The following is a 25,687-nucleotide window of genomic DNA, read 5'->3' as shown; positions in this document are numbered from 1 at the left end:
CCTAAAAAAACAGAAGGAGAAATTAGGCAGAATGTTAGTCTCAGTCGCCATTCACTTAAACAAAGTTACTTAAAATACAAAGTTTTGATGATGAGTAAATGAAGGCTTTCCTTTTTCCGTGTGAGCTGTTCCTTTAAATTTTCTACTAAACAAAATGAATCTGTGTAGAAATGAAGAAACTGCATGTCTGATTGCATATGTTGGATGTCACACGTCTGTTTCTTGAAAAACAAACAGCCTTTAACAGAATTAGATCAGCCATTTTTTATTTAAGCTCTTGTGGTACTGGATGCTTTAATGCTTGTCATTTAGCATCAGATGCTTTTTATCCAAGGTACATATCCAAATACACCAACGCAGGTCTATGTGAAGGAAACTAGCTAAATCTTTTACCCTCTCAGTCAACAAATGGTCTACATATGATTTTAAATGTAAGTTAGCAGAGTAAAGACAGACATGTAGCCAACGAAACATTCTTTATTCATTAGTGCTCTTGTTAGTCTACTTTGAAGATGTTAGTTGACTACAAACCCCATTGTACTGTTTGATGCACCAAGTTGTTTTGCTTGTTTAAAAGGGATAATCATAAATTTTAGATTGTATGCAAGTACTAAAATGCTTTTTTTCTCTTTCTCTTTTCAGAAAACTGGACACTCTAACCGAACATTTGGGCGGTTTACTCATGGTGTGTTTGGATTTATAGATAACAGGTTATTATTACAAGAGAGATTTTACGATAACACTTAAGAGTCTGTCAACCATCTTATGGTCTTTTAATTAAAATCGAGGATGCATTATTATTTTTCCATTTACAGAAAGCGTAAATACAATTAAAAAAAAAAAAGTACACATGGTGTTTAAGCCTTGAAACATACTCTATGCAAGTACGTGATTGCAAACACTTCTATCTTCGTAAGCTCAATGTTACATTTAGGTTAATTCAGAAATTAGTCTGATTGCAATTCATAACACAAGTACATGTTGCCTTATCATGGTTGCCACAAGAGTTACTCGAGTAGACATTAGAGTAAACTTTGTCTGCATACTTGTTTTAAATATGTTTCTGGCCTTAGAACTATCACAGAAATGTGGGCCAAAACAAAGTCAAAGCATATTAAGCATCAAAAGCAGTAATGATGATAAATAACTAGCATTATCTAATAATTTAGCATTATCACTTAAAGGGTTAGTACACCCCAAAATATTTTTCTCATATATACACCCTCATGCCATGCCAGATGTTTATGTCTTTCTTTCTTCTGCAGACCACAAACAACATTTTTTAGAAGAATATTTCAGCTCTGTCAGGCCATACAATGCAAGTGAATGGTGATCAGGCATTTGAAGCTCATAAAAGGAGATAGAGACAGCATAAATGTAATAGATACGATTCCAGTGGTTAAAACCATGTCCTCTGAAGCAATTCAGTTGGTTTTGGTGAGAACAGACCAAAATATAACTCTATAATAATGCACACCTTGAGAGCATTCTGCTTGGCGATCATGATAAATCATGATCATGTCTTGATACTGGAATGGCTAGATGTACAGTGAAAAAGGAGTTATATTTTGGTCTATTTTCACCCAAAACCAACTGGATCGCTTCAAAAGACATTGATTAAAATACTGGAGTGGTATGGAATACTTTTATGCTGACTGAATCTCCTTTTTGGAGGTTCAAATTCCTGATCATCATTCACTTGTTTGTGTCAACCTACAGTGCTGAGATATTCTTCTAAAATTCTTAATTTGTGTTCAGCAGAAGAAAGAAAGTCATAGACACCTGGAATGGCATGAGGGTAAGTAAATGATGATGTAACATCTGAGGTTGTTACCCATCCTACCAACCACCAGAGGGAGCCCTCTCCTGAATTCTGATCTTCACCCAGTTCTTCACTGCTCATTTCCTGTTTTGTGTGTGTGTGTGTGTGTGTGTGTGTGTGTGTGTGTGTATATATATATATATATATATATATATATATATATATATACACACATATATATATGTATGTATGTATGTATGTATATATTAGCCATGCAGTTCCATTGTTCATTGCAAAGTATTGCCAGTTTACCCTGCCTAACTGAGCATTTTTCCATTGCCATTGTTTCTTGATTTATGTTATGACCATTGTCTGTTTTTATGGATTTACTGCTTTTTGGATTACCCGTTGTTTTGTTTGGTCGGACCGTCTATTTGGTTTATTGGATTTATCTGCCTGCTATTTGACTTCGTCTCTTTGCCTGCTGTTTTGGATTGTTTACTTGTGTCTCTTTTAATAAACTTCCTACACATGGATTCTAACACCGTCTCCATGGCCAGTTCATTACAGATGAGAGAGAATTTCCATTTTTGGGTGAACTATCCCTTTAATACTCTGAGGCAATCTTAAGCACACTTATCTGTCCATTTTAACACTTATGTATATAATTGTAACCAGTTTGTGAATCGAGGCCCTACATTATCTAATCAGAAATAGCTAGAGATGAAAGACGACATAAGATGAAGTGTAGCATTTCTGACAACTATTATCTAATTTATGCAATTATTTAAAAGTGACAGCTATTGGTGATACATTCATATTCATGTCTGATAATTCTAAAGGAATTTAGTCTGCATTATCAGTCTGCACGCTTTAAAAGACATCTCATCACATATATAACATCCCACAATACTTAATGCATTCTCTGTTTTAAGTACTTACATTTTTTTATTGAATTGTCAAAATATGTTGCTGAATTTTTCTGTTCTTGTTGTGAATCGTAATAAATCATTGTGTTTTTGATTGTTCCATTTGTGTTTGTATTACCTGATGATATTGAATGTTTATTATTATTCATGAGTGTTTGTGGTTTCTGCTGTCTGTTCTTGGGATTTTCAAAATTTGTCATTGTGATTGCTTTGATAAATAGGGGCCTGACAATAAATCAGTTCAGTTTCATATACAAAGGCACAATCATTTCAACAACCATAATGCAAAATGCTTAGCATTGCTTAGCAATGAACTGCTGACATGCACTGATGTGATTAGATTTAGAAATGTTCTATATAAAAGCCCTTTAAATTAAAACCATGATTTAAATAATTGATTTGTCAATTGAAGTCAACCTTTATTTATATAGCACATTTAAAAATTACAGAAGTTGACCCAAACCACTTTACAAATTAATCAAAAATATACAATGGCAGAATTATGTACATGCAAAAAAGAAATAATAATATATCAAAAGAATACAATTTAAAAACTGCATCAAGTTTTTACTTAATTTAACATATTAAAATTCCTATTCAAATGCTAAAGAAAATAAATAGCTGACCTCAACTTGGTAAGGGAGACTATTCCAGAGTTTAGGCAGAATTAATATGGTTTGCGCTTTATTACTTTCTCTATTGCAGATTTGGCTCTATTGATATTTTCAACATTTTCAATTCTCAATTCATATATTTCCTTTCTTTGTATTACAAATGTATACTTATGGATTGAAATGATCTAATACGTATTAATATTTACAAATATTACTGTGGATAATTTAGTACTTCAGCTTTAGAGTGGTGGTGGCATAGTGGTTAAAGCTCAGGGCTGGTAATCAGAAGGTCAGAGGTTCTAACCCCACGGCCACCACCATTGTGTCCTTGAGCAAGGCACTTAACTCCAGGTTGCTCTGGGGGGATTGTCCCTGTAATAATTGCACTCTAAGTCGCTTTGGATAAAAGCGTCTGCCAAATGCATAAATATAAATGTAAATGTAGCTTTCATCTAGACAGCAGTGCCTTCTGTGTGTTGACTAACCTCACCTTGCTCTTATTTGAAAAGGATGAATACACAATGAAAATACCCTGGTTTCACTATGTATTATAAATAAATGCTCAGAAAAAATAGGCATTTAAATGCTCAAAATCCTTATCTATTCTGCAATAAGAAATATTATATTAAACAAATTTGTATTGGCAGAATCGAGCTCATTGGAGGGTTGATGAACAAATGAACTGTCTTATAGAAAATAATCCTACTTAACTGAAAGCAATTTGTGGAAAATTACCTAGCTCTATTTTCTCATTACCATACTCAAATATTTAAACACGTAACATTTGTCTTCACATTCTTCAATGAAAAAAGCAGTGCTGGGGAATCTACTTTGAAACTGAAGCTTAGCAAGCTACAAGCTACTCATAATTTAACGCAGCCAAGTTAAACTACAGGCAAGCAGGTTTGGTTACCTACACTACAAACTGCTAACAAAAAGTAGCTAGCTACATTGAAGCTATTTAAGGTGGCAGTATACATTTACAGTTTATATATATATATATATATATATATATATATATATATATATATATATATATATAGTTCAAGTAGGTCTTTCTGCAGCCCGGACATCTCCATATGGGGATTGAAAACTCCAAAAGAGGGCGGCACTTCCAGCCATGGTTAGGTTAAAGGTTTGTTTAGGGCATATGTCTTAGCTGGTGGTTTGGAGCTCCCACCGCTTTTTGGAGTTTGGCCTGCAGCTATATCCTTTTCTTTATGTTATAGCAGTCTGTTACAAAACAGGGAACAAAGCAGAGGCACAGATGGCAGTGATGATGTATAGTGAGTTGCTAGTCAACCACGACTATTAAGACATTGAGGCGAGTTGCCAATGAGAAGCCATCAGGAGAATTTGTCCATTCAGCAGTTTGTTGCTTTATAACTTTACTGGGGCTGGGATTCGTCTCTATAGTAACAGTGATGTCTTGTCTTCTTCTCTCCTCTGCCACTATGGAAGTGAAGTTTTCCGCTCCTGTCGGAAGCAAAGTTATGGTAACATTTGTTTACATATTTGGCCTCGCTCCAGTGCTTAGTATTCTCTTTTCCCACCATGCTCCCATATAATAAACATTTTCATATATCATTTTCATATATCATTATGTGGCAACACTACTTCAGCTTTTCCACTGGAGTGGTACATCTCAAATGTAATAATTTGTTGAAATGTTAAAGCTGAAGGATGTATCTTTGTCTGTGTTCAAATAATTTCTTATATCCTGGATTAATATGCAGAGATAAATGTAAGTTCCCTGTCAAAAAGCTACACTTTGATGCTGCGCTGATTTAGCTCTTTGGGAACAACTTTAGGTGTGACCAGCTGTGAATATATGTGCAACACGTCAATGTAATTGACCAGGGCTATAAATAGATGCGTCACAGGTGCATCAACAGATCTTTTGTCTTCAGATTATTCTGTGTGTTGTGCTTCTTGACTGTCAGAACTTTCTACTTTCCTCTGTTAGGAGTTAGAATTGTTAGGCAATGTGCAGAAACTTTTCTCTTTCTCTTTTCTTTAAAAAAAAGAAGAAAAAGAATGACTGATAAACAAAGCAAGCGGTGTGTGTTTCCATGTTTACACTCTACGGCTGAAACGGACACACACCAGTTTTGTTTTGTGTGTTTGTTTTGTGTGTTTGGGGCATGCTGCTCTGGGGCGGGGCGGGTACGAGCATTGCGATCTGTTTACAGTCAAAATGCTTCACACTCATCTCGCTTACTTCCAAGAGCCAACGCCCACACATTCATCGTGGGGCTCTCGCATAGATCTGGCTGAGGAGCAAGAGATGGGTCCGTCCCTATCGCTCGCTCTCTCCCCAGATCCAGCTGATCCTTCTCGTAAGCCTGAATCGCGCTTCGGCGCCTCTTCGGTTAACGGGGGGACTCTGAACCTCTGAACTTTCCACGCACAATAATAAAGTGGCTGAGGAATTACTCGAGGTGGTTACTCGGGCTGTGGCCAGGCTACAGTTAGACTGGCCACACGAACAAGTGACCCCCCCAAATGCTCCAAACTAGAAGACAGATTTCTGTGTGGTGGCCCAAAAAAAATGGAAGGGAATGCTATATCAGTCCCTTCCTTTCTTTGATGACCTCCATGACAAGCTCTCTTGTTCATGGAGGAAACCTTATACTTCCCGTGTCTTCGTGCCCTCAACGTCAACATATTCGACTATCGTGGGTGCCGAGTCATGGTGGTATTCGGTGATGCCGCCGGTAGAAGAGACACTTGAGGGTTATCTCTCGCCTGGCTCAGCATCATCACTAAAGAGACCTACTCTCCCCGCAAAGCCATGCAGGACCACCTACACGCTTGTGGGGAAGGCTTATCAGGCAGCAGGTAAGGATGGTGCTGCCCTGCACACTATGCCAGTGTTACAGGCGTACCAGGCTGATCTGTTGAAGGACCTGAGTGCGGACACCACGTTCAACGAAGAAGCTTTCTCTGAGCTTCATCAAACCACGGATCTGTCTCTCGACTAAGCAAACAGCTTGCGCCATTGGCCGGTCTGTGTCTGCTTTAGTCAGCACGGAGAGACACTTAGGGCTCAACCTGTCGGGCATCAGAGACAAGTACAAAGTTTTCCTTCTCAATGCCCCGGTTTCACCTTCTGGCTTATTTGGTGACACTATGAATGTAGATATCACCAGGTTCCAGGAGGCAAAGAGTCATGAGGAAGCCTTCGGGCAATTTCTTCCTCGCCGCACTCAGGGGGAGGGGCCGTCGGCCACCTAGCCCTGCCCCGGTCCTTCTAGAAGGGAGGCTCAAAAACAAAGCGTGGCGAGTCGTGCTCCCCCTCGTAGAGACTGGGGGCCGGCTCATTGGCCTCAGCAGCCCCCAAAGCAAGACCTCAGGGCAGTCATTTCTAAGAAGAAAAAACCCTGACGTCTTGTGCCCAGCCTTGTGGGGGTAACCCCCCTCGGGTAGGGGCTTGTGAAGCATTCACCTGTACCTTCCCGATACCCCACGAAACCTCTCCATTCCCGCCGCCTCTGGTGTTTCGGGAGTTAGAGGTTTCCAGCAAAATGTTGGGTGTTTTGTTGCTTCCTGTCTTAGTCCAGGACACGGAATACTCGACAGCCCCTCAACAGTTTCAAAATGTATACCCATCTCAGAGGACCTGGCAGCGCGGAAGCCACTGCCAGGTGTTTCTATGTGAGTTCTAAGAACAGTAGAAAAAGGATACAGAATTACATTAGAATTCGCCTACCTCCGTGTTTCAATTGTGTGGTCTCCACTACTGTGAAACCGGAACAAGCATGTCTACTGTGGAAAGAACTGCAAAATCTCTTGGTCAAAGGGGCCATAGAACATGCTCCCCTTCCAGAGAAAGAATCGGGTTACTACAGCAGATACTTCCTGGTTCCCAAGAAGGGTGGGGGGTTGCGTCCGATTTTAGACCTTCGAGGCTTGAATCGCTCCATCAGGGCATTCAGGTTCAAGATGCTAACTGTCAAGACGGTCGTGTCTCAAATCCAACATCACGATTGGTTGGTCATGATCGATCTCTTGGATGCATATTTTCATATAGAAATTCTGCCACAACACAGGAAGTTCCTGAGGTTTGCTTTCAGGGGCGAAGCTTTCCAATATCGGGTTCTTCCATTCGGCCTAGCCATATCACCCCGCACATTCACAAAATGTATGGATGCAGCACTGGCCCCTTTGCGACTTCGGGGCATCCGCATTCTGAATTACATAGATGACTGGGTGATACTAGCACAGTCACAAGAACTGGCAGTTCAGCACAGGGATATTGTCTTAGCTCCTCTGGTTTCTCTGGGTCTGAGACTCAACATCAAAAAGAGTGTTCTCTCTCCCACTCAGGAAATTACCTATCTGGGCGTTGTATGGATTTCGATCATGATGCAGGCGCAATTGTCCATTCAGAACACCCTGAGCAAAGTCAGGTAAGGCCAAGGTTGCACTGTTCATCAGTATCAACAAATACTAGGTCTCATGGCATCTGCGTCCTCGGTGATCCCTTTGGACCTTCTGCACATGAGACCGTTTCAGTTGTGGCTCAAAGGTAGTGGATTTCATCCAAGGGCCAGTCCCCTAAGGCAGATAAGGGTTATGCGCTGCGCACTTCGTACCTTTTCTATGTGGTTCAGACCCCGGTTCCTTACTTTGGGTCCCACTCAAGGTGCTAACGACAGATGGTATTTCTGGCTCTGAAATACTTCCTCCAGTATTTGAGAGGCGGCCATGTCCTGGTCCATGTGGACAACAAAGCAGTAGTCTCTTAAATAAACAGTCAAGGAGGTCTACTTTCATGCCAGCTCAACAGAATGGCACGGCAGATTCTCCTTTGGGCCCAGGGCAAGCTCCTGTCAATCAGAGAAGTTTATATCCCTGGATGCCTGAATGTGGGAGCAGATTTACTGTCCAGACAGAAAATACCAATGTGGGAGTGGAAACTGCACCCCGAGGTAGTGGAACAAATCTGGGTGAAATGTTACAGGGCAGAAGTGGACCTCTTCGCCTCTCAACAGACACCCAGCCCCCCTGGGTCTGGACGCGATGGCACATACATGGCCCAGAATGGGCCTGTATGAGTTTCCTCTGGTTTCTCTGCTCCCGGGAGTCTTGGCCAGAGTTCGCTAGCAAGGGTCTTGCCTCTAACTGATAGCACCGCGTTGGCCGAACAGGGTATGGTTCTCGGAGATAATGTCTCTCCTCCACGGCTCACCTTGGGTGATTCCGGACAGGAGGGACCTTCTGTCCCAGGTGCAGGGGACAATATTTCATCCCCGGCCCAAGCTGCGGAACCTTCATGTTTGGCCCCAGAAGGGTATCAACTGGGACACTGGGTATTCAACTGAAGTTATCGAGACCATTCTAAGTGCTAGGGCTCCCTCTACTAGAAGAAGTTATGACAATAAATGTCTTTGAAAGATGGTGCAGTGCACATAATTCTGATCAAGTTTACTGCCAGATTGCTTTAGTTCTAGACTTTCTGCAGGAAAAATTGTCAGCAGGCACATGCCCCGCCACTCTCAGGGTTTACGTGGCCACTCTATCGGCTTGCCATGCCTTGATTGACGGGGTTCCATTGGGGATACATTCTCTTCTCGCTCGCTTCGTTCATGGAGCCATGCGACTGAGACCTCCTGCTAGTACCAGGATCCCTTCGTGGGACTTAGCAATAGTCCTTGATGGTCCGGTTGAGACCCCTTCGAACCTCTAGAGAATATCTGTGGGAATATCTCTTTGTTTGACCAACAGTAGATGGGGGGCATATTCAGAAAGCTGTTTTTTTTTCTCCCCAATTTTTAATGCCCAATTTCCAATGCACTGTAATTCCTCGCGGTAGCGTAGGGACTCACCTCTATCCAGGTGGCAGAGGACGAATCTCAGTTGCAGTCTGAGACCGGCAATCTGCACATTTTATCATGGCTTGTTGAGCATATTACTACGGAGACCTAGTGCATGTGGAGGCTTCACGCTATTCTCCGTGGCATCCACGCACAACTCACCATGTGCCCCACCGGGAGCGAGAACCACACATTACAGCGTCCACGAGGAGGTTACCCCAACGTGACTCTACCCACCCTAGCAACCGGGCCAATTGGTTGCTTAGAAAGCCTGACTGGAGTCACTCAGCACACCCTGGATTCAAACTTGTGATGTTTTGAAAACAATGTTGATTTTTGCTAATCCATTCATTGGTGCTAGTTTCACAGCTATTACATACTTCAGCTTTAAGACACTAAGAACTAAAAAGTATTTTGAAAACACATTACAATAAGGTTCTATATATTTACAAATGTTAATGCATTATATATCATGGACTAACAGTGAACAATATTTTTTCCACAGCATTTCTTGATTAATGTTTATGTATAAATATACTTTATAAATATTGTATATAAGATATAGGCTATTTCATTGTTAGTTTGTAACCTTTTCAATGTTTGTATTAGAATACTGTATGTAGATCATTTACCAAGATTAATTAATGCCGTAAAAGCATTGTTAATTGTTAGTTCATGTTAACTATTGGATTAACTAATGTTACATATGCAACCTTATTGCAAAGTATTTCCAGTATCTTATGATCAGTTTTTTTTTCTATAGTTTGATTTCAGTTATCATTACAGCTCAGCAGATTTGAAAGTGGTTTCTTGCTTAATGGCTTATTTCTTAATGGCAGACTCTGAGACTACAGAAGACGAAGCTGCTGAGCCACAAATATCCCTGGAAGCTAAAGACAGAACCAGAGGTTTTCAGGATGAGTCCCAAGGAGTGCCTGCAGGTAATTGCACCTTCCAAATGTATTACCATGTCTCCTGTCAGTATATATTTTATATATAGTCTTGTCTTAAAATATATTTTGTAGGAGAGCTTATTTACAATATAACAGAGCATACAATACATTCATAAAAAGCATTAATTCATAAATAGTAGAAAGGTGAAATTTAAAGTTAATTTACAACATGGCCTTCAGCTGTTAAAGGAATAGTTCACACAACATTGTCATTATTTACTCACCCTCATATTATCCCAAACTTTTCATACAAGTCATAATGACCATGACTGTCAAGCACTAAAAAGTACAAAAACAAAACAAATGTTGTGAAATGATAGCTTTGTGAAAAACTATATAATTCGTATCTGATAATTGTGGTAATCTTGCTCTCTGGCAAAGCTCTGAAATCTTATGTGTGTTCAGATTAAAATATTGGTGCTTCAGCGCGTCACACCAGTGTTGACATTGTTGATGACAAAACACTCTTGGTTCTCACATGTCTTAACCGAATGTGACACACTAGTTCATTGCAGGATGAAGAATGAGATTTTATAGCTGCAGGTGAGGGGAAGATATTCCAAGAATAACAATGTTACTTTCGAGCTGTTCTACACACGAAAAACAAAACAAAATACAGCATACAGATTTTGATCAATATAGGGGTGAGTAAATATTGACAGAATTTTCATTTTCGGGCAAATAATTCCTTTAAAAGAAACATTTTTTATTTGTCTCTCTTGGTATGCTTCAAAGTTAAAAGTAATGTTGATGCAGTTTTGATGCCTTAGTTGACGCATGACATATATAAATCATATTCTGCTTGTTATACTCTCAGTGCACTCTATCTATCTATCTATCTGTCTGTCTGTCTGTCTGCCTGCCTGCCTGCCTGCCTGCCTGCCTGCCTGCCTGCCTGCCTGCCTGTCTGTCTGTCTATCATCTGTCTGTCTATCATCTGTCTGTCTGCCTGTATATCACTTTGTCTGTCTTTCTGTATCTGTCAATTACTCTATTCTATTTTAATCTATTTATCTGTCTCTCTGTCTGTCCATCATTCCATCCATCCATCCATCCATTCATCCATCAATCCACCTACCTACCTATCATCTCACACACATTGTGGTAGATCTCTAAATGTTTCTTATCACAGTTCTGATTCAGACAGTTGCTCAGTGAAGGGTAAACAAAGAGATAATCACAGATGGGCATTTTTATTGCAAACTACTTCTCACTTATCAACAGAAAGCAAGCCACAAATCAAATAATAACATTTTGATTATGCTTCATGGAATGGTTGTAGATTTTATTCAGTTTGATTTAATTTATTACAGTTAAATATTCCTGGTAAACATGTGTTCTGCCTTGCAACCTTCATTTCTATTTTTGTATCTGACAAAATATCTTGATAATATTCATGAAAACAGGCTGTCTTCTAGACAGCAGAAAAGCATGGACAAGTTTACAAAGAGTCCTTGAGTCTCTTGATTCTTTTTTGTCCCTTTGCTGAGTTTAGGCAAATTAACTCTCGGCTGTCAGTATGTATTATGACAAAAGCCTTCTCATGTCCCTTGGGGAAAGTTTGTAGGATTGTGTTTGGGTCACTTATACAGATTGTATGAACAATATTTCCATTGCTTTCATTATCAGGGCAGGCAAGCTAAAAAAATAGAATACAAGAATATAGTGATATTTATTTTACATGCAATTTCAGCTAACAAATGAGAGATGTGAAAGCAACATGCACATCAAAAAGTGAAATGTATCTTGTTTACAATGCAGCTTTCAACAAAGATAGATTTTAGGGAAGCACATTGCAAGCAGTGGAGCTTGAATAAGATATAGCACTGTAAATTGCTTGTTTGTCATTAGCACAATTATGAATAATACACTTGGCTTCACAGTGCATATATCTCACAGCTGTAGGATCCAAAACCTTCCGTTTCTACAAAAAGAAAGACCACAATTTCACCAACAAAGATATAAAGAATAAACGTGTCAAGGATTTGGTGGAGTGCATGATCTCTGTATAGTGGCATAAGTGATTGATGTGATCTGTTAGGGTGGGCGAAGAGGGGTGGGTGGAGGCCTATTGTCATTTTGATTTATATTTTCCGACTGCAGTCTAATCCATTCAGTCACTCATCACAATGCTCTAAAGGCATCACCTGGGATCTGGCTGCAACACAGCTTGCAACTAAATGGCATCACCTGGGCTTTGTGCTTTATTTACATTTAGTTTAGGTTTTGTGATGGAACAGAATTTTTAGTTTCTTAATTTTTATGTTTATTTTTTACTTTTAATTTAAAGGTAACTTACACTATATATCATCCCATGCACATTTCCCCCTGTATAAGCCCCTTCCCCCATAAAAATAAAACCAAAATTCCCCTGAGGTCCACTTACAGTGTTACTAAAGATGTTTGAACATTTACTACATCTCTCTGACTCTTAGAATAAAAAAGGTCATTTTTTTACTGCTTTCTTCTGAACACCCCCTTGAGAAAAACAAAATCTGAATGCTGAATAAAGCAAAACAATCTGATTTCAGAAGTAAAAATCTAATTCTTTTTTTTCCATAGGGGAATTGAATTTTAACAATAACTGACAGTATAAACCTTGAAAGACAGATCTACAATGAGCTCGTGAATCGATGGTATATGCTTCTGGGGAAGTCATCAGTCTGCATTATTTCAACAGTTGAAAGAATGCAGACTGATGTCTTCCCCTGAAGCATATACCATCGATTCAAAACCCCATAGCTCATGGTAGATCTGTCTTTTAAAATTGTGTTTATGAGTAGAATTACTGGTTAAGAACTACACTATCCATGATCCTTGGGGGGCAAACAAACAAACACAGCAAATCACAGCAAACAAACGTGACAAAAGAGCTCCGCAGCAACCGCCTGCTTCCTTGACGCACTGTGAATGATGCAATTGAGTCAGTCTCCCTACATTTAAAACTGCTTTATATTTGTATATATCTAAATTAGGGGTATAAAGGTTCACTCATCTCACAATTTGGTTCGGTTTACGACACTGAACTCACAGTTCGTTTCGTTTCACATTTCTTTAAACAAATCCTGAAAAGTTATTTAAAGTTTATTAGTATTATTATTGTTATTATTATTACTTTATAGACATATGCAAAACAACACAGTGTATAACACAGTACATTTAAAAAAATTCAACCGATCCATCTCCAAGGTGTGTATCATCACATTTTTGGACCTTGATGCATCATTACACCCCTAATCTAAATATATTTTGCTATAAACTTCAAATATATAGATTCTGCATTTATAATACATTTTAAATTAGGTTTTTTTATTTTTACGTTTATTTTTATTTGTTACATCATTTGCAATGCTTCATGGGATTGTAGTTAATTCCCTCATGAAAGAAGTTAAAGGAATATTCCAAGTTTTATTCAAGTTAATCTTAATCGACAGCGTTTGTGGCATAATATTGTGGCATATATTTTCCACAAAAATTTATTTTGACAAAAAGGAAAACTATGGGTTCCAGTGAGGCACCTACTGTACAATGGAAGTCAATATGGCCAATCCGTATATGTTAAAATACTCACTGTTTCAAAAGTATAGCCACAGGAAGTAAACGATATGCATGTTAACATGATAACTAACCTTTTCTGTGTAAAGTTATCCAATTTTACAACTTTGTTGCCATAACGTTGTATTGTCAACAAACCCTAAACAACTAAAAATTATAATTTAAACAACTTTACAGCTTAAAGAAAAGATGAGTTTTAACCGAAGATGTAATGTAAGTGCTTTCAAAGAATTATAAGCTTCAAATTTCTATTTAAATTCTCCAAAAATTAGCCCTATTCACTTTCATGTAGCCTCCGTTTTTGCTTTTTTTTTTTTAAGAAAAGGAGGGACGAGTCGAAATTATTTTTTGAAGGTTCAACATTATGCCACATATGCTGTCGATTGAGCTTATTGAAACTAGAATAATCCTTTAAGTACACAGTACACTTTTTCCTTTTTGACTGTTTTTCAGATATATATATTTTTTGCTTCAAATCGATGTTTGTAATGTTTTGGTTCACCTCGGAGCTGGTTGTTTTGGGTCAAGGCTTTTGTGAAGTGCTTAGCAAAATCCCAATAGACAAAACGAATTGGGAATCAATACGGCTGAAAAGCGGGCGAGCACTGTTGCACTATATAAGCATCATTGACATGTAAATGTAGGTGGCCGTATCGTTTTGTGTTTCTGACAAGGATTTTAGAACTAGATGTTTTAAAAGATTTCCTCCCAACTTGTTTGATGAATATTTAAGCATTGCTAGTTGACAGTGACTTTTTTATACAGTTTTCTGGGATTTCTGCAATCATGTGGATGAGTTTGCCTATGACTGGTGAAAACTAGGAAGTTTCGTATCCTACCTGAAATTTCTTACGTTCTATTATTTGTTGCCGTTTTGCTTTCCCGCAGGTGAGAGAATGATGGATGTCGCCCCAGATGCAAGCCATCACTGGACTGCCAGCGAGACTACAGTGTTAGAGAAAGAAGCATTAGCCCTGGGATCGAGAGCTCCAGGGCAGCAGTCATCCAGGCAAGCCAACAGCCGGGAGCCGACGGGCACCCAGATCAGGCACCTAGGGGTCGAGCCACTGATTCGAGCATCACGAGCCAATCTATCTCGACCAGTGTGGGGGTCCGAGGAAAGTGTGTCTTTAGCTAGTGATTACTATGGTAGCACGTTTAGTCTTTATAGAGGAAGGACTTTTTCTGTACCCCTGTAAGTAAACCTTCCCAAGCTAAAATCAACTGCAGTCAGCCACAGCCCACAATAAGAAGACCAAAACACTGATATAAAACGATCCCTCATCAATAGTTAAATAAAAACACAGCCTCAGTACCAACGTTACAAGAGACCCTCGCTCTAACATGTTATACCTTGTAAGTGCTAAGGAGGGGATTGAGAGCTAGACCCAGGCTGTATTTCGTCCTCTCTCTCTCTCTCTCAGGATCTCAGCGTTGTGTTGTGGTGGCCCCATGAGGCAGCTTACATCACCACAGGAATGACAGAAGATACAGTGAGTGGGCTCTCTGCATTTGGATGAGGTTCAGCTCAACCCACAAAGTGTGAGAGCCGCGGAAGAGCTGCCAAAAGCCTTAGAGTTATACATGACTCATTCGTAAGTCGAAGCAAAGAAAATTAAGACAAGGACATCTTATAATTAACATGTATTATTTCATTTTATGGAGAATAGTTTAGAAATTAAACATTTCAGTTGATGCTCATATTTTTTTCATCTTGCCATAGATATGCGCATACTGTAGATATGTCAACACACTTGTCTGCAATAATCTTTGTAGACAAATAATTTTTTTTAAATTTAAAATAAGTAAGTTGGACCAGATAGTGAAGGAATAACAGGCATCAAGTGCCCAACATACTCAGATGGCTTTATATTTTTCAATTTTGAAATCTTTTAAAACATTCCATTTGGTCAATCTAAGTAACATTGATGGGGTTGGCATGATAAACAAAAATGCGTAGCATTACACATCGATAGTAAAGAAATGAGGGTGACTGATTGATTCTTCTGTGTCATTCGTCCCTCCATAGCACTCTTTTTCTTCCATGTTTGAGCCAGGGTTGACTGTAACACTCTCAGAACCCAGTTCCTGGCTTTTAAAAAGTCACTCAAACTCTCCTTCAAATGTAAGTTTCATTTTTTTAATATGACACACTCTGTTTAGCATCGAGTTAAGTGTTAAGAGTTTATGTACCTCTAAGCCCACTATGATTCATTAGTTTCCGTTATCCATCCTCATACTTTAGTTCTGTTTTTGATTTGCTGCTCATTTGTATCATAAATGGGTCGAACAGAGATCTACTGATAACGATAAGCTGTTCCTGTTCAGATAACATTCAAATAAGTCATAGCTGTATCTGAGAGATGGCAGGCATGATTCAGGTAATGACCTGACCTTTAAAACTGTCAGTTTATAATCTGTCAGATCTGTTTCATCATGTAAAAACTGAGATGCTGAGAGCACAATGACCTTTTGCACAGGTCAACATTTTACAGGAGCTGTTAAACAAGTCTAATAATAGATTGTCTCTGGAAGTGCTGCTGTGGGCCAAACCATTATATCCAAGACAAAGCATTTAACTCCAAAGTAATACTTGCTGTGTAAGCATAAGGTTATACATCGCTCAGTGTAATCATTCTGTTTGAGTGTCACCAAAACATCTACTGTACACTCCATCCGGCATCATAAAAGTTAATCTTAAATGTAAAATCTAAATTGTAGTTTAAAATTTGTGTTTACCCCTTTAGTCAAAGAACTATTAATTTCAGTCCACAATCTAGTAATAAATAATGCAGGTTAATTCAAAAGTTGAAATGCCTGAAATTAGTTCAGCTTAATACAGCACCTCCTTTATGCACCATTATTGCCTTTTTCATTCCTCATCTAGATTTATTTTTATTTATTTCATACTTTCCTTTGACCCCCATTGTGCATATGCAAATTATTTTAGTTTTTACCAGTACAGCAATTGATGCAAAATTTAAGCTGACCAAAAGCTTGCTTGTATCACATTTTTGTGTTGAGTATCATCGACCCCTTCGGTTTCTCCCAGGTTTTGTGCATGCTGTTTTTGGTGAACTGCACAGCATGATCTTTGCATGCATGCAAATACTGCCTTGACTGGAAAGGCTAAGAGGGCATAGATCTTGTAAGAACTCTCAAAGATGTGTGTTATTCACACATTCTAAGTGTTATCATTTTTTTTAAAAATGTCTCAATGTCAAAATTTAGTGTAATCTTAAATAAAGTATAATCTAAAGGCCTGTAATATGTCGTAAGTATTATTCTCTTAGCTAAAGCCAAAAATTACATTAGAATGTATATTTGTGAGTAGATCATTTTGGAAATTATTTATATTCTAAAAGTAGTGAGGCACCTAGGCTGTTCATTGTTCATTTTGTCATTATATACTAACATCACACATTTTTAAGGATCATTCCTGTATTACTTTGCCATGTTTTCTTTTATGATTTTGACGCTGCATGGAAGATGTTCACACATTGCAGTGCACTGGATGTTCAATACAAGAGTAAGTTTGTCAAATTCCCTGTTGGGGAGGAAGCTACGCTGGTTGGATTGAGAGTACTTTTAGCTGTATCAGCTCTGCTGGGTTACTGCAGTTTGGTTTGTGCTGTGTAAATGAGAGATGTTTATTTTTTACAACTTTTCAGACATTTTCCTGTGCACAGCCATTTTGATTTGGACCCAATTTAGCAGTATTCTTGATGATTCAACATTAATAGTTATGTGCCTGCTCTAATCATTGTTGTAAAACCTTTCCTTCCTAGCAGTGGTAAGTGACTCTTGACTTATTCTTGTAGATATTCAGTGATGTGTGATGGTTTAGCCCAGTGCTTTTGGAAGGTATAGGCTAGTAGGCACAATTGAATTGGTTCGACAAGTCATGTGCTTGGATAACATCCAGTTTGTACATTCAGTTGTGTTGATATAAACTATGAAATAAGTTACAATTTGTTTTTAGAAAGAATTTAAATATCCTAGCCTGGGAGACATGGTGTAATTTTAAATTTAAATCTGGTCTTAACTGTCAACCCAAGCTTAATCCATTTTTTTTTATAAATGTTTTGAACATACCCTCACATTATTTATATATTTGTATTATTATCAGAATCTCATTATCATTTCATAATTTTCATTATATACCGCTTCTGAAATAATATTTAAAAAAATTGGTTTGCAACACCCCTTCCCCCTTTAGCTGATAAATGTTATTTATTCAAATAAAGACATTAGAAGTCGACTCAAATTAAAGTGTGCACACATTTACACTGTCCCATTTAAGGTACCACATCAGAGAAAATAGCCACTTTGTCCCCTCTTTCCATAGTCCTTTTCCAAACAGTTGGGCTCCTTCCCTTGCACAGCCCCATACTTTAACTTATCATTTCCCTCAAACACCCTCTTTTAGGAGCCCATCTGAAGAAGTTTTGAGGGAATCACCCCCTCAAGTCCTACCACCCCCATCCCCCAAAATTGGCCGTTCTACTGCCTCTCCTTTGCTCAGCCGCTCTGGTTCAGCCCCTGCCACACCCCTAGCCCCGCGCAAGAAAGTTGTCGTGCCAACTGAATATCAAGACACAGTACCAGGAGAGTTTGAGGAGAAGATTAAGAAAACCAAGTCCTCTGGCATGTCTCAGAGTAGTGCTCAAGACTCTCGACCCCAGACCCCGGTCAGTGAGTATTCCCGTAAAGATCTTACACCTCGACCCTCACCAAAACTGACAAGAGCTAGTTCCAAGATCTTCGAGAAGGTGCGAGTCTTTGAAGAGCGCAGAAGAAGTATCGATAACCCAGAGGGATCCATATCTGGACGTTCTTGGGCTGGATTTAATAGAGCCTTGTCAATTGACTCTGATGAAGGAGGGAGCCGGTTGGGGATCTCGAGGGAGAGCTCCAAAGAAGACCTCCGTGAGGCTCTGAAGGCAGACGCAGCCCAGAGAAGGTCTGTGTTCAGACAGCGGGCTGCTTCCCTTGAGGACAAACCCCGTTACTCCCAGAAGGTGCAGGACATTGAAAACAAGTTCACAGAGGAGCTCCAGCGCATTAAAAAGCTTGTGGGTAAACCACATATGAAGAAGTCCTTCTCGACAGAGCAGCTCTCCACTTTTCACAGGAGTAGGCAGCCTGTAAAGATAGAGCCCATCCCACTTCAGGTTCTTCAAAAACTGCAAGATCGAGAGCGTGCTCAGCTAGAGCAAGAGATGAGAGAGAAGGAGCAAGCCAAAGAACGATCACCACCAAAATCACCATCTCGTAAGCGAAAAGACCAGCTGACACAACAACCTTTGGAAAAAGTTGAAAGTGATCGGTCTGTCCCAACCACCACAATGGTTAGCATGTCCCCACCAGAAGCTATGTCACTCTCTGATTTACCTGGACAAAGATCTCCTAGACTTATTCGTGGCCCAAGCCCAAGCCGAGAGAGTTCTCGAAGGTCTACAGCTATAGAGATTACTGCCATGGCTGAGGAGCGCTCTCGAGGAAGAGCTGAATCTCCATCTAGAAATGTCTTTGAGATGACTTTACGCAAGGTGGAACCAAGGCCTGCGAGTCCACTGGTAAAGAGGGTTGTTCGTGTTCAGGAAGTTCCACAAGCAGAAGACGGGTCCATACATAGGAAGACACCAATAGAGGTCATGCTGAGAAAATTGGAAAAAAGGCCTGAAAGTCCTATGGTGCAGGGAGAAATGGTAGCTATTCAAGAAAGCCTTGTACAAACTCCCAAACCTCCGAGAGTGTCTCTGTCTTCCTCGTCTGAGGAAAAGATGGAGATAGATGTGACTCCTCTGCCACCAGCTCATAAGCTCACCATACCAAAAATCATTGTCGAAGAGGAGCCAATGGAGATGGACACACCCACCGAGAAGAGGGATAAGACTGTGAAAAGTGGCACTGGTAAAGAGGAAAAATCCCAAAGAAGCAGAGGAAGAGGACGACAACAAAGACCCTTGTCCCCAGAATTGGGTAGGTGAAGCGAAGATACGGTAATCAACAAGCAAGCATATACAACAAATCACTATTTTATTTGCACTCATATCGATTTGACAATTAATATCTGACATATACCTTATGTCATTACAGAATCATCAGACGACTCGTATGTGTCTGCAGGAGAGGATCCCCCAGAGGCCCCTGTGTTTGAGTTTCCATTACAGGACATTGTGGCCTCTACTGGAACAGAGGTGCTTTTAAAATGCATAATCAGTGGCACCCCTCTCCCTGAAGGTAAGTTCTTTATTGCTGACAATATAACTTCATACAGAACCTTTAACATTGACCATTGCAGTCATAGTAGGGTCACTTTTGATTCTGTATCATTCACTCAAAAAGTGCAGACTGCAGACCACAACTTGCAATTTGTCCGCTGTTCTACAACAGTGTCCTCAAACAATAATGAGTCAATCACACAGGATCTCAGTCAAATGCATATTTTACATTTTGTCTTTCACTGCATTCCAAAGTTTATTTTTGGCGAACTCATAAATATCAGAAATACATTTTACCAATAAGAGATCTAAACATCACAGTTTGTGCTCTTAGTTCAATAAAAAGAATATAAAGTTCAAAGCTGCATGTACTGCATCATTTAACATTGTGAATTTATTATTACTTGTTATTTATAATTTATTAAAAATAGAAGCCATAACACATCGTATCCCAAATATTCTTTGCAAGGTCCAAAGTAATTTAGTAATTTTTAGCCATTTTTGTGACTTTTGTCCATTTGTTTACACATCAACAATTGGACATTTTGTTTCTGGAGAAACATAACAGCAAAGAAATTTGTTTTTATATATAGTTTCATGGAAGAAAGACAACACTGAGATCAAGAACAGCCCAACTCATGTGGTAAAAGTAGAGGGAGAGCGGCACACTTTGCTCATAAAATGGACAAAGCCGAGCGATGCAGGGACATACACAGTTACCGCAACAAATGAAGTGGGCGTAGCCTCCAGCAGCGCAACACTATTCATCAAATCAGGTGAGCGAGTCCTATTATGTGTCCCTTCGCAAGGGGGCATTCACACTGCGATGAAATTGCTGTAAAAAGATGTTATGCAGAATGACAACTTCAGTCACCATTCACTTTACCTGTATGGAAAAAAAAGATGCAATGACATGAACGGTGCCTGACACTAACATCATTTGTGTTTCACAGAAAAAGTTTATATTTATTTGGCACAACATGAGAGTGAGTTATTTCATTTTTGATGATTTAGCTATTTAATGACTTCAGACTCCTTTTTGATGTCAGTGTGTACATGCCTAGAGAGTGATAATCTATTATCGTGCCAGAAGAGAGCTATTCGAATAAAGCAAAAAAAAGTTTTGAATAAATATTTCTGAGCAACGAGGGTGAGCATATTATGCAGTCCCAGCATCACTTGAGGAGGTGGGAGTTTGAAGGGTAACGTACTGTATGTGATTTAAAAGGAGTGAATTTTAATACCTTCAGACATCTCAGTGGGATCAAAGGATGAGGCAGTGAGTCACTCAGTCAACATGTGGACCTGCAGGGTAGAGGTTAGCTCTCTTTGTGTTGGTGTTTAAATCACCCTAAGAGCAAATTAGTCATCTTCAAATTAAGCAAAACACCTTGCATTTTGCCTCACTGCCACCTCTTAGCGCTCTGGTTTGACATTGCCTCTTTGTTTTTGCTTTTTTCTGTACTTGTTCTCTATTTGGCTCCTGGAGATTTCCAGTTCTCCAACCATGGTTCTTGCTTGGTAGTTACTATAGCAACCCAAAGGCTAAATTCAACATATGAATTCTTTAACTGCATGCTGGTCTCATAATAAATATTTTTTTTGAGGAAATACATAAAAGTTAACAATAGACACTAAACAGTTGCAGCCATGTTTTCAGTTGCTAGCATTATGAATATAGTATTTTGGACTTTGATTTGTTAAAGGAACGTTCAAGGTTAAATATAAGTTATAATTAATTGACACTATTTGTAATTTAAATTACCAGATTTTTTTTAAAAACTTATATATATATATAAATTAAAAAACAATTATAAACAAAATAAATAAACAGTAACAGATACCGGACTGTGGCAGGGCGGAGGGCGGGGCCAGGTCGTGATCCTACACACCCGGTCCCGTATTAGGCTAATTAAGCCCCGTGAGGGATAAAGGTCGACTGCAGAGGATCATGTGGCAGAGAGAGATAGTTTACGGACATGTCCGTCATGTGTGTTTGTGTCCTTGTTTTAAGTTTCTCATTAAAATATTATTTATATCGACAAGCCGTTTCTCGCCTCCTTTCCATTGATCCCTTTACATGGACTTAAAATGGAAGTGAATGGGGTCAATCAGAGGATCTCTGAAACAGCAAGGCTTGTGGAGTAAAGGTTTACTCCGACCATTCGGAGTAAATTCTAAAGTCTGTTGTGTGTGAAAATCCCAGGAGATCAGCAGTTACAGAAATACTCAAACCAGCCCATCTGGCACCAGTCATCCATGCAATTATCTAATCAGCCAATCGTGTGGCAGCATTGCAGTGCATAAAATCATACAGATACAGGTCAGGAGTTTCAGTTAATGTTCACATCAACCAGAATGGGGAAAATATGCGATCTCAGTGATTTTGACCGTGGCATGATTGTTGGTGCCAGACGGATTGGTTTGAGTATTTCTGGAACTGCTGATCTCCTGGGATTTTCACGGCTACAGTCTCTAGAATTTACTCAGAATGGTGCCAAAAACAAAAAACATCCAGTGAGGGGCAATTCTGTGGATGGAAATGCCTTGTTGATGAGAGAGGTCAACATATAATGGCCAGACTGGTTCAAAGTGACAAAGTCTACGGTAACACAGATAATAACAGGTTGGCGCTGTTTTGGCGGGACGAGGGGGACCTACACAATATTGTTGTGGCTGATCGGTTTATACTATTGAAAACCTGGTTGTACAAATTTAATTCAGTTTAATTTAGCATGATTTGGTTTGCCATGGTACATGAGACTATGAAGGAACTATGCTGTCTATGAGTCCATTTTGTTGAATTAATCCCATTATGAAAATGGCACTGTGCAAACACTAGATGGATCCATTTAGATCTGAAGGGAGTAGAACTGTATTACCTAAAAATATCTGTGCATTTTACTTTATTATACCATTTCTGAGTGATCTAATGCTGGAATCTTAGAGCATGAAACAGACACCATGTTGCTTGAATTCAAGTTCCATTCATTAACAACATGGTGTCTTTCTTTGTTTAATATTTTCTGCAAATTGAGTAGACCTCAAAGCAAACTAACAACATGCTACAGATTGTATTCAGACAATGTTATCTTTTTCTTAATCTATTTCACCAATGAAATGTCCTCCAGAACATAAAAACATAAAAACAAAAACTGAGGATCAAATGAGGTTTGCCTGGTCGAGTTCATTTTATGTTTTTCTCCTATATTTCACCTTGGATTAGAAACAGAAAGAGTAGGTTTTGCCTTATTAGGGCAGTTGAAAACCAGGTGTATTTTTAGCTCTTCTTCCTCCATGAAACAATCTCTTAATAATCTCATAAATGGTGGATCCTTATATTACCTCATTGACAGTACGCTTTTGAAGCTTGCAATTGAATTTTGTTGCCAAGTAGGTCCTTATTTTTTCATAACACTGCAGCACATGTTGTTTCAAGGAATGTCAAGAGTCCTATTATTGACAGATGAAATACGTGCACTTGAAATCATTTTCTTTACAGTTCATGATACCGTAGTAGGCTGGCTGAGTTAAAGCAGAAGAGAGAGCTTGTAAGAGGCATATAAATAGGATGGTTGCTATGAGAAGCATTTTATCTCAGTTACTTACTTGAATGGAAAAAAGGGAGGACATCTGCATGTTTTTGCTGATGTGTATGTGAGAGGTAGTGTCTTACTGAAAGTGAGAGAGGCAGAGAAAGAGAGAGAGAGGGAGGGTACGGTAGACATAGTCCCTACACAATATTACCGGTTGAAATCTGGGGGCTAAGGTGCTGACATATTAACACAAATGTCAGAATTGAACATGCGTTGGAGCCCTCGGTGTCAGCTTAGTACATGGCCGAGCTCTGGCTGAAAGTGCATGGACAGGTAGGTTTGTGTTCAAGTGTACATTAAAAAAATTGCATGTTGGAATTTCCAAAAGATGATACAGTATTACATAATTTGACCAAGCATTTATTTTCTTTTTGTTATAAAATTTCAACCTACTCATTGGTGATCTATTAGACAAGTATTATGCTGTTTTTAAATTTTTTAGTTGTAATAACTTTCTTTAAGCCATCGTGTTCATGTAAATGTCATAGATTTGAAATTAGAATCACATGAGTTCGTGGTAATGCATATGCTGTAAGTAACTGTAAGAAGAGACACTATGTCTATTTTTTCTCTTGGTACAGTACATGCATTGCAGAGCATAAAAAGTCTCAATGCATGCTGTGGCTTTAGGCCTCTCATGGCAAATGTTTTTTTACTTGTAAACCTTATTTGACTTATTTTTGTATGTTCATTCTAAATCAATATCAGTAGTTTTGGGGGTTATGAATCCATGAATGCATCTTAAAGACCTCAAACATTTGGCTTACGAGTGCAGTTTTCTTTCAGGTGTTGAGGTATTTATTATTAAAACAGGAAGTTGGGTTGGGTCGGGGCATACACTTTTAGTTTACGTCACAGCATCTACTTGATATTGCTTGTTTCTGGTAGGTGATATGTTGCTGCCTTCATGTGCTATCGGAATTATCCTACTTCCCACTTCTGAAGTTGCAATGATGATTACATCGCGTTTGAGTTGCTTTGTTGTCAGAAAGAACAGGAAACATGGACGACAGCAGGTTCATTTATAACCTCATTCATTCATTCAGTTTCAACAAATGGAAACTTACTGTAAAATGTTCCATTTCATATTTGCTTAAAGTGAGTTTTGTCAACTTTTAAGAATACACTAATGTATAAACAGCCTCAAAGCTAACATACATGAACTAAAAGCTACAAAACTTTTTTCGGTCTAAGAATACACATTATTTCTGTCATTTTAGAGGGTCATAGCAGTTACTCTCATGTTTGGTCCAAGCTAAGAAATTATAGTCACCTGGTAGCCATTCGTGAGTGTCCAATTTGGCATTTCTGTTTTATAAGTTATGTAATTGGTATAACCACAAAGTTACATTAGCACCCTTCTGATCATCTGAATGGCACAGAAAATCATTTTAAAAATGTACTATACAGTCTGCAAAACAAATGTATATAGTTAGATACTCTTTTGACTAAATACTCTTCGTACCCTATTTTGGTGATGCTTTTTGAAAGCAATCTGTTCCTTGTGCTGGCATTCACATTGTCATTGGACTTTTCTGAGATTGGATTTGGGATTGCAGTATATGTTCTTGTCTGAGATGCTGGTTAGTATTCACTCCATGTCTCACACCCCTCACCTTTGTAATCCGTTTCTCCCTATCAAAGCCAAAAGCACAAGAAGTGAAAAGTAATTCTGTGTGAATTTCACATCTGTGTTACTCAATGGACTTTCTGTCAGTTGCCATTTCTGTAATGTTTTTATTTTTGAAAATGAAAAAAAAAAAAATGTGCTGAGACAAATGGTGACTATTGGATGAGACCATGCTCCTGTAGCCTAGCTGTTAGAGCAAGGCGCTGGCGTTGCAAATGTCATAGGTTTGATTCCTAGCGAACACTCAAACTGGTCAAATATAGACCTTATATTTTTCCTTAGATAAAAGTGTCTGCCAAAAGGCATAAATGGTACGTACACTGTAATTGCTACAAATTTGCAAAAGTGTGTATATGTGAACATACAAATTTTGAAGTATTACTTGTAAAATCAACTCCAATCCCATTGGTGTTTCTCTTCTAGAGCCCAATCAGGACCAGCGTGGGAATCTCGGTGTGCCCATGGACATCAGCAGTCCCATCACGTCTGATGAGGAGTACCTCAGTCCTCTAGAGGAGGGGATGGATTTTTCGTCCTACAGGGACTCTGAGCCGAGGAAGATTGTAGACACGCGATTCAAGGAGCCTCCAGCATTTCAGGTG

At 39.0% G+C, this 25,687-nt stretch overlaps 1 protein-coding gene across 1 annotated transcript in view; it reads left to right on the top strand.

Moving 5' to 3' along the window:
* Positions 1-25,687, top strand: part of LOC127655192 (striated muscle preferentially expressed protein kinase-like) — a 135,649-nt gene that overhangs the window by 64,769 nt on the left and 45,193 nt on the right. The window contains exons 2-7 of the mRNA XM_052142835.1: positions 9,964-10,065; positions 14,521-14,641; positions 18,062-19,617; positions 19,735-19,878; positions 20,453-20,635; positions 25,509-25,684. Coding sequence (XP_051998795.1) covers positions 9,964-10,065; positions 14,521-14,641; positions 18,062-19,617; positions 19,735-19,878; positions 20,453-20,635; positions 25,509-25,684 — 2,282 coding nt within the window. The remainder of the gene's footprint in view (positions 1-9,963; positions 10,066-14,520; positions 14,642-18,061; positions 19,618-19,734; positions 19,879-20,452; positions 20,636-25,508; positions 25,685-25,687) is intronic.

This window comes from Xyrauchen texanus, chromosome 14 (genome assembly GCF_025860055.1).
Source record: "Xyrauchen texanus isolate HMW12.3.18 chromosome 14, RBS_HiC_50CHRs, whole genome shotgun sequence".
In the NCBI taxonomy this organism is placed as follows: domain Eukaryota; kingdom Metazoa; phylum Chordata; class Actinopteri; order Cypriniformes; family Catostomidae; genus Xyrauchen; species Xyrauchen texanus.
The sequence above is the reverse complement of the archived record's forward strand: the minus strand, read 5'-3'. Positions and strand labels throughout refer to the sequence as shown.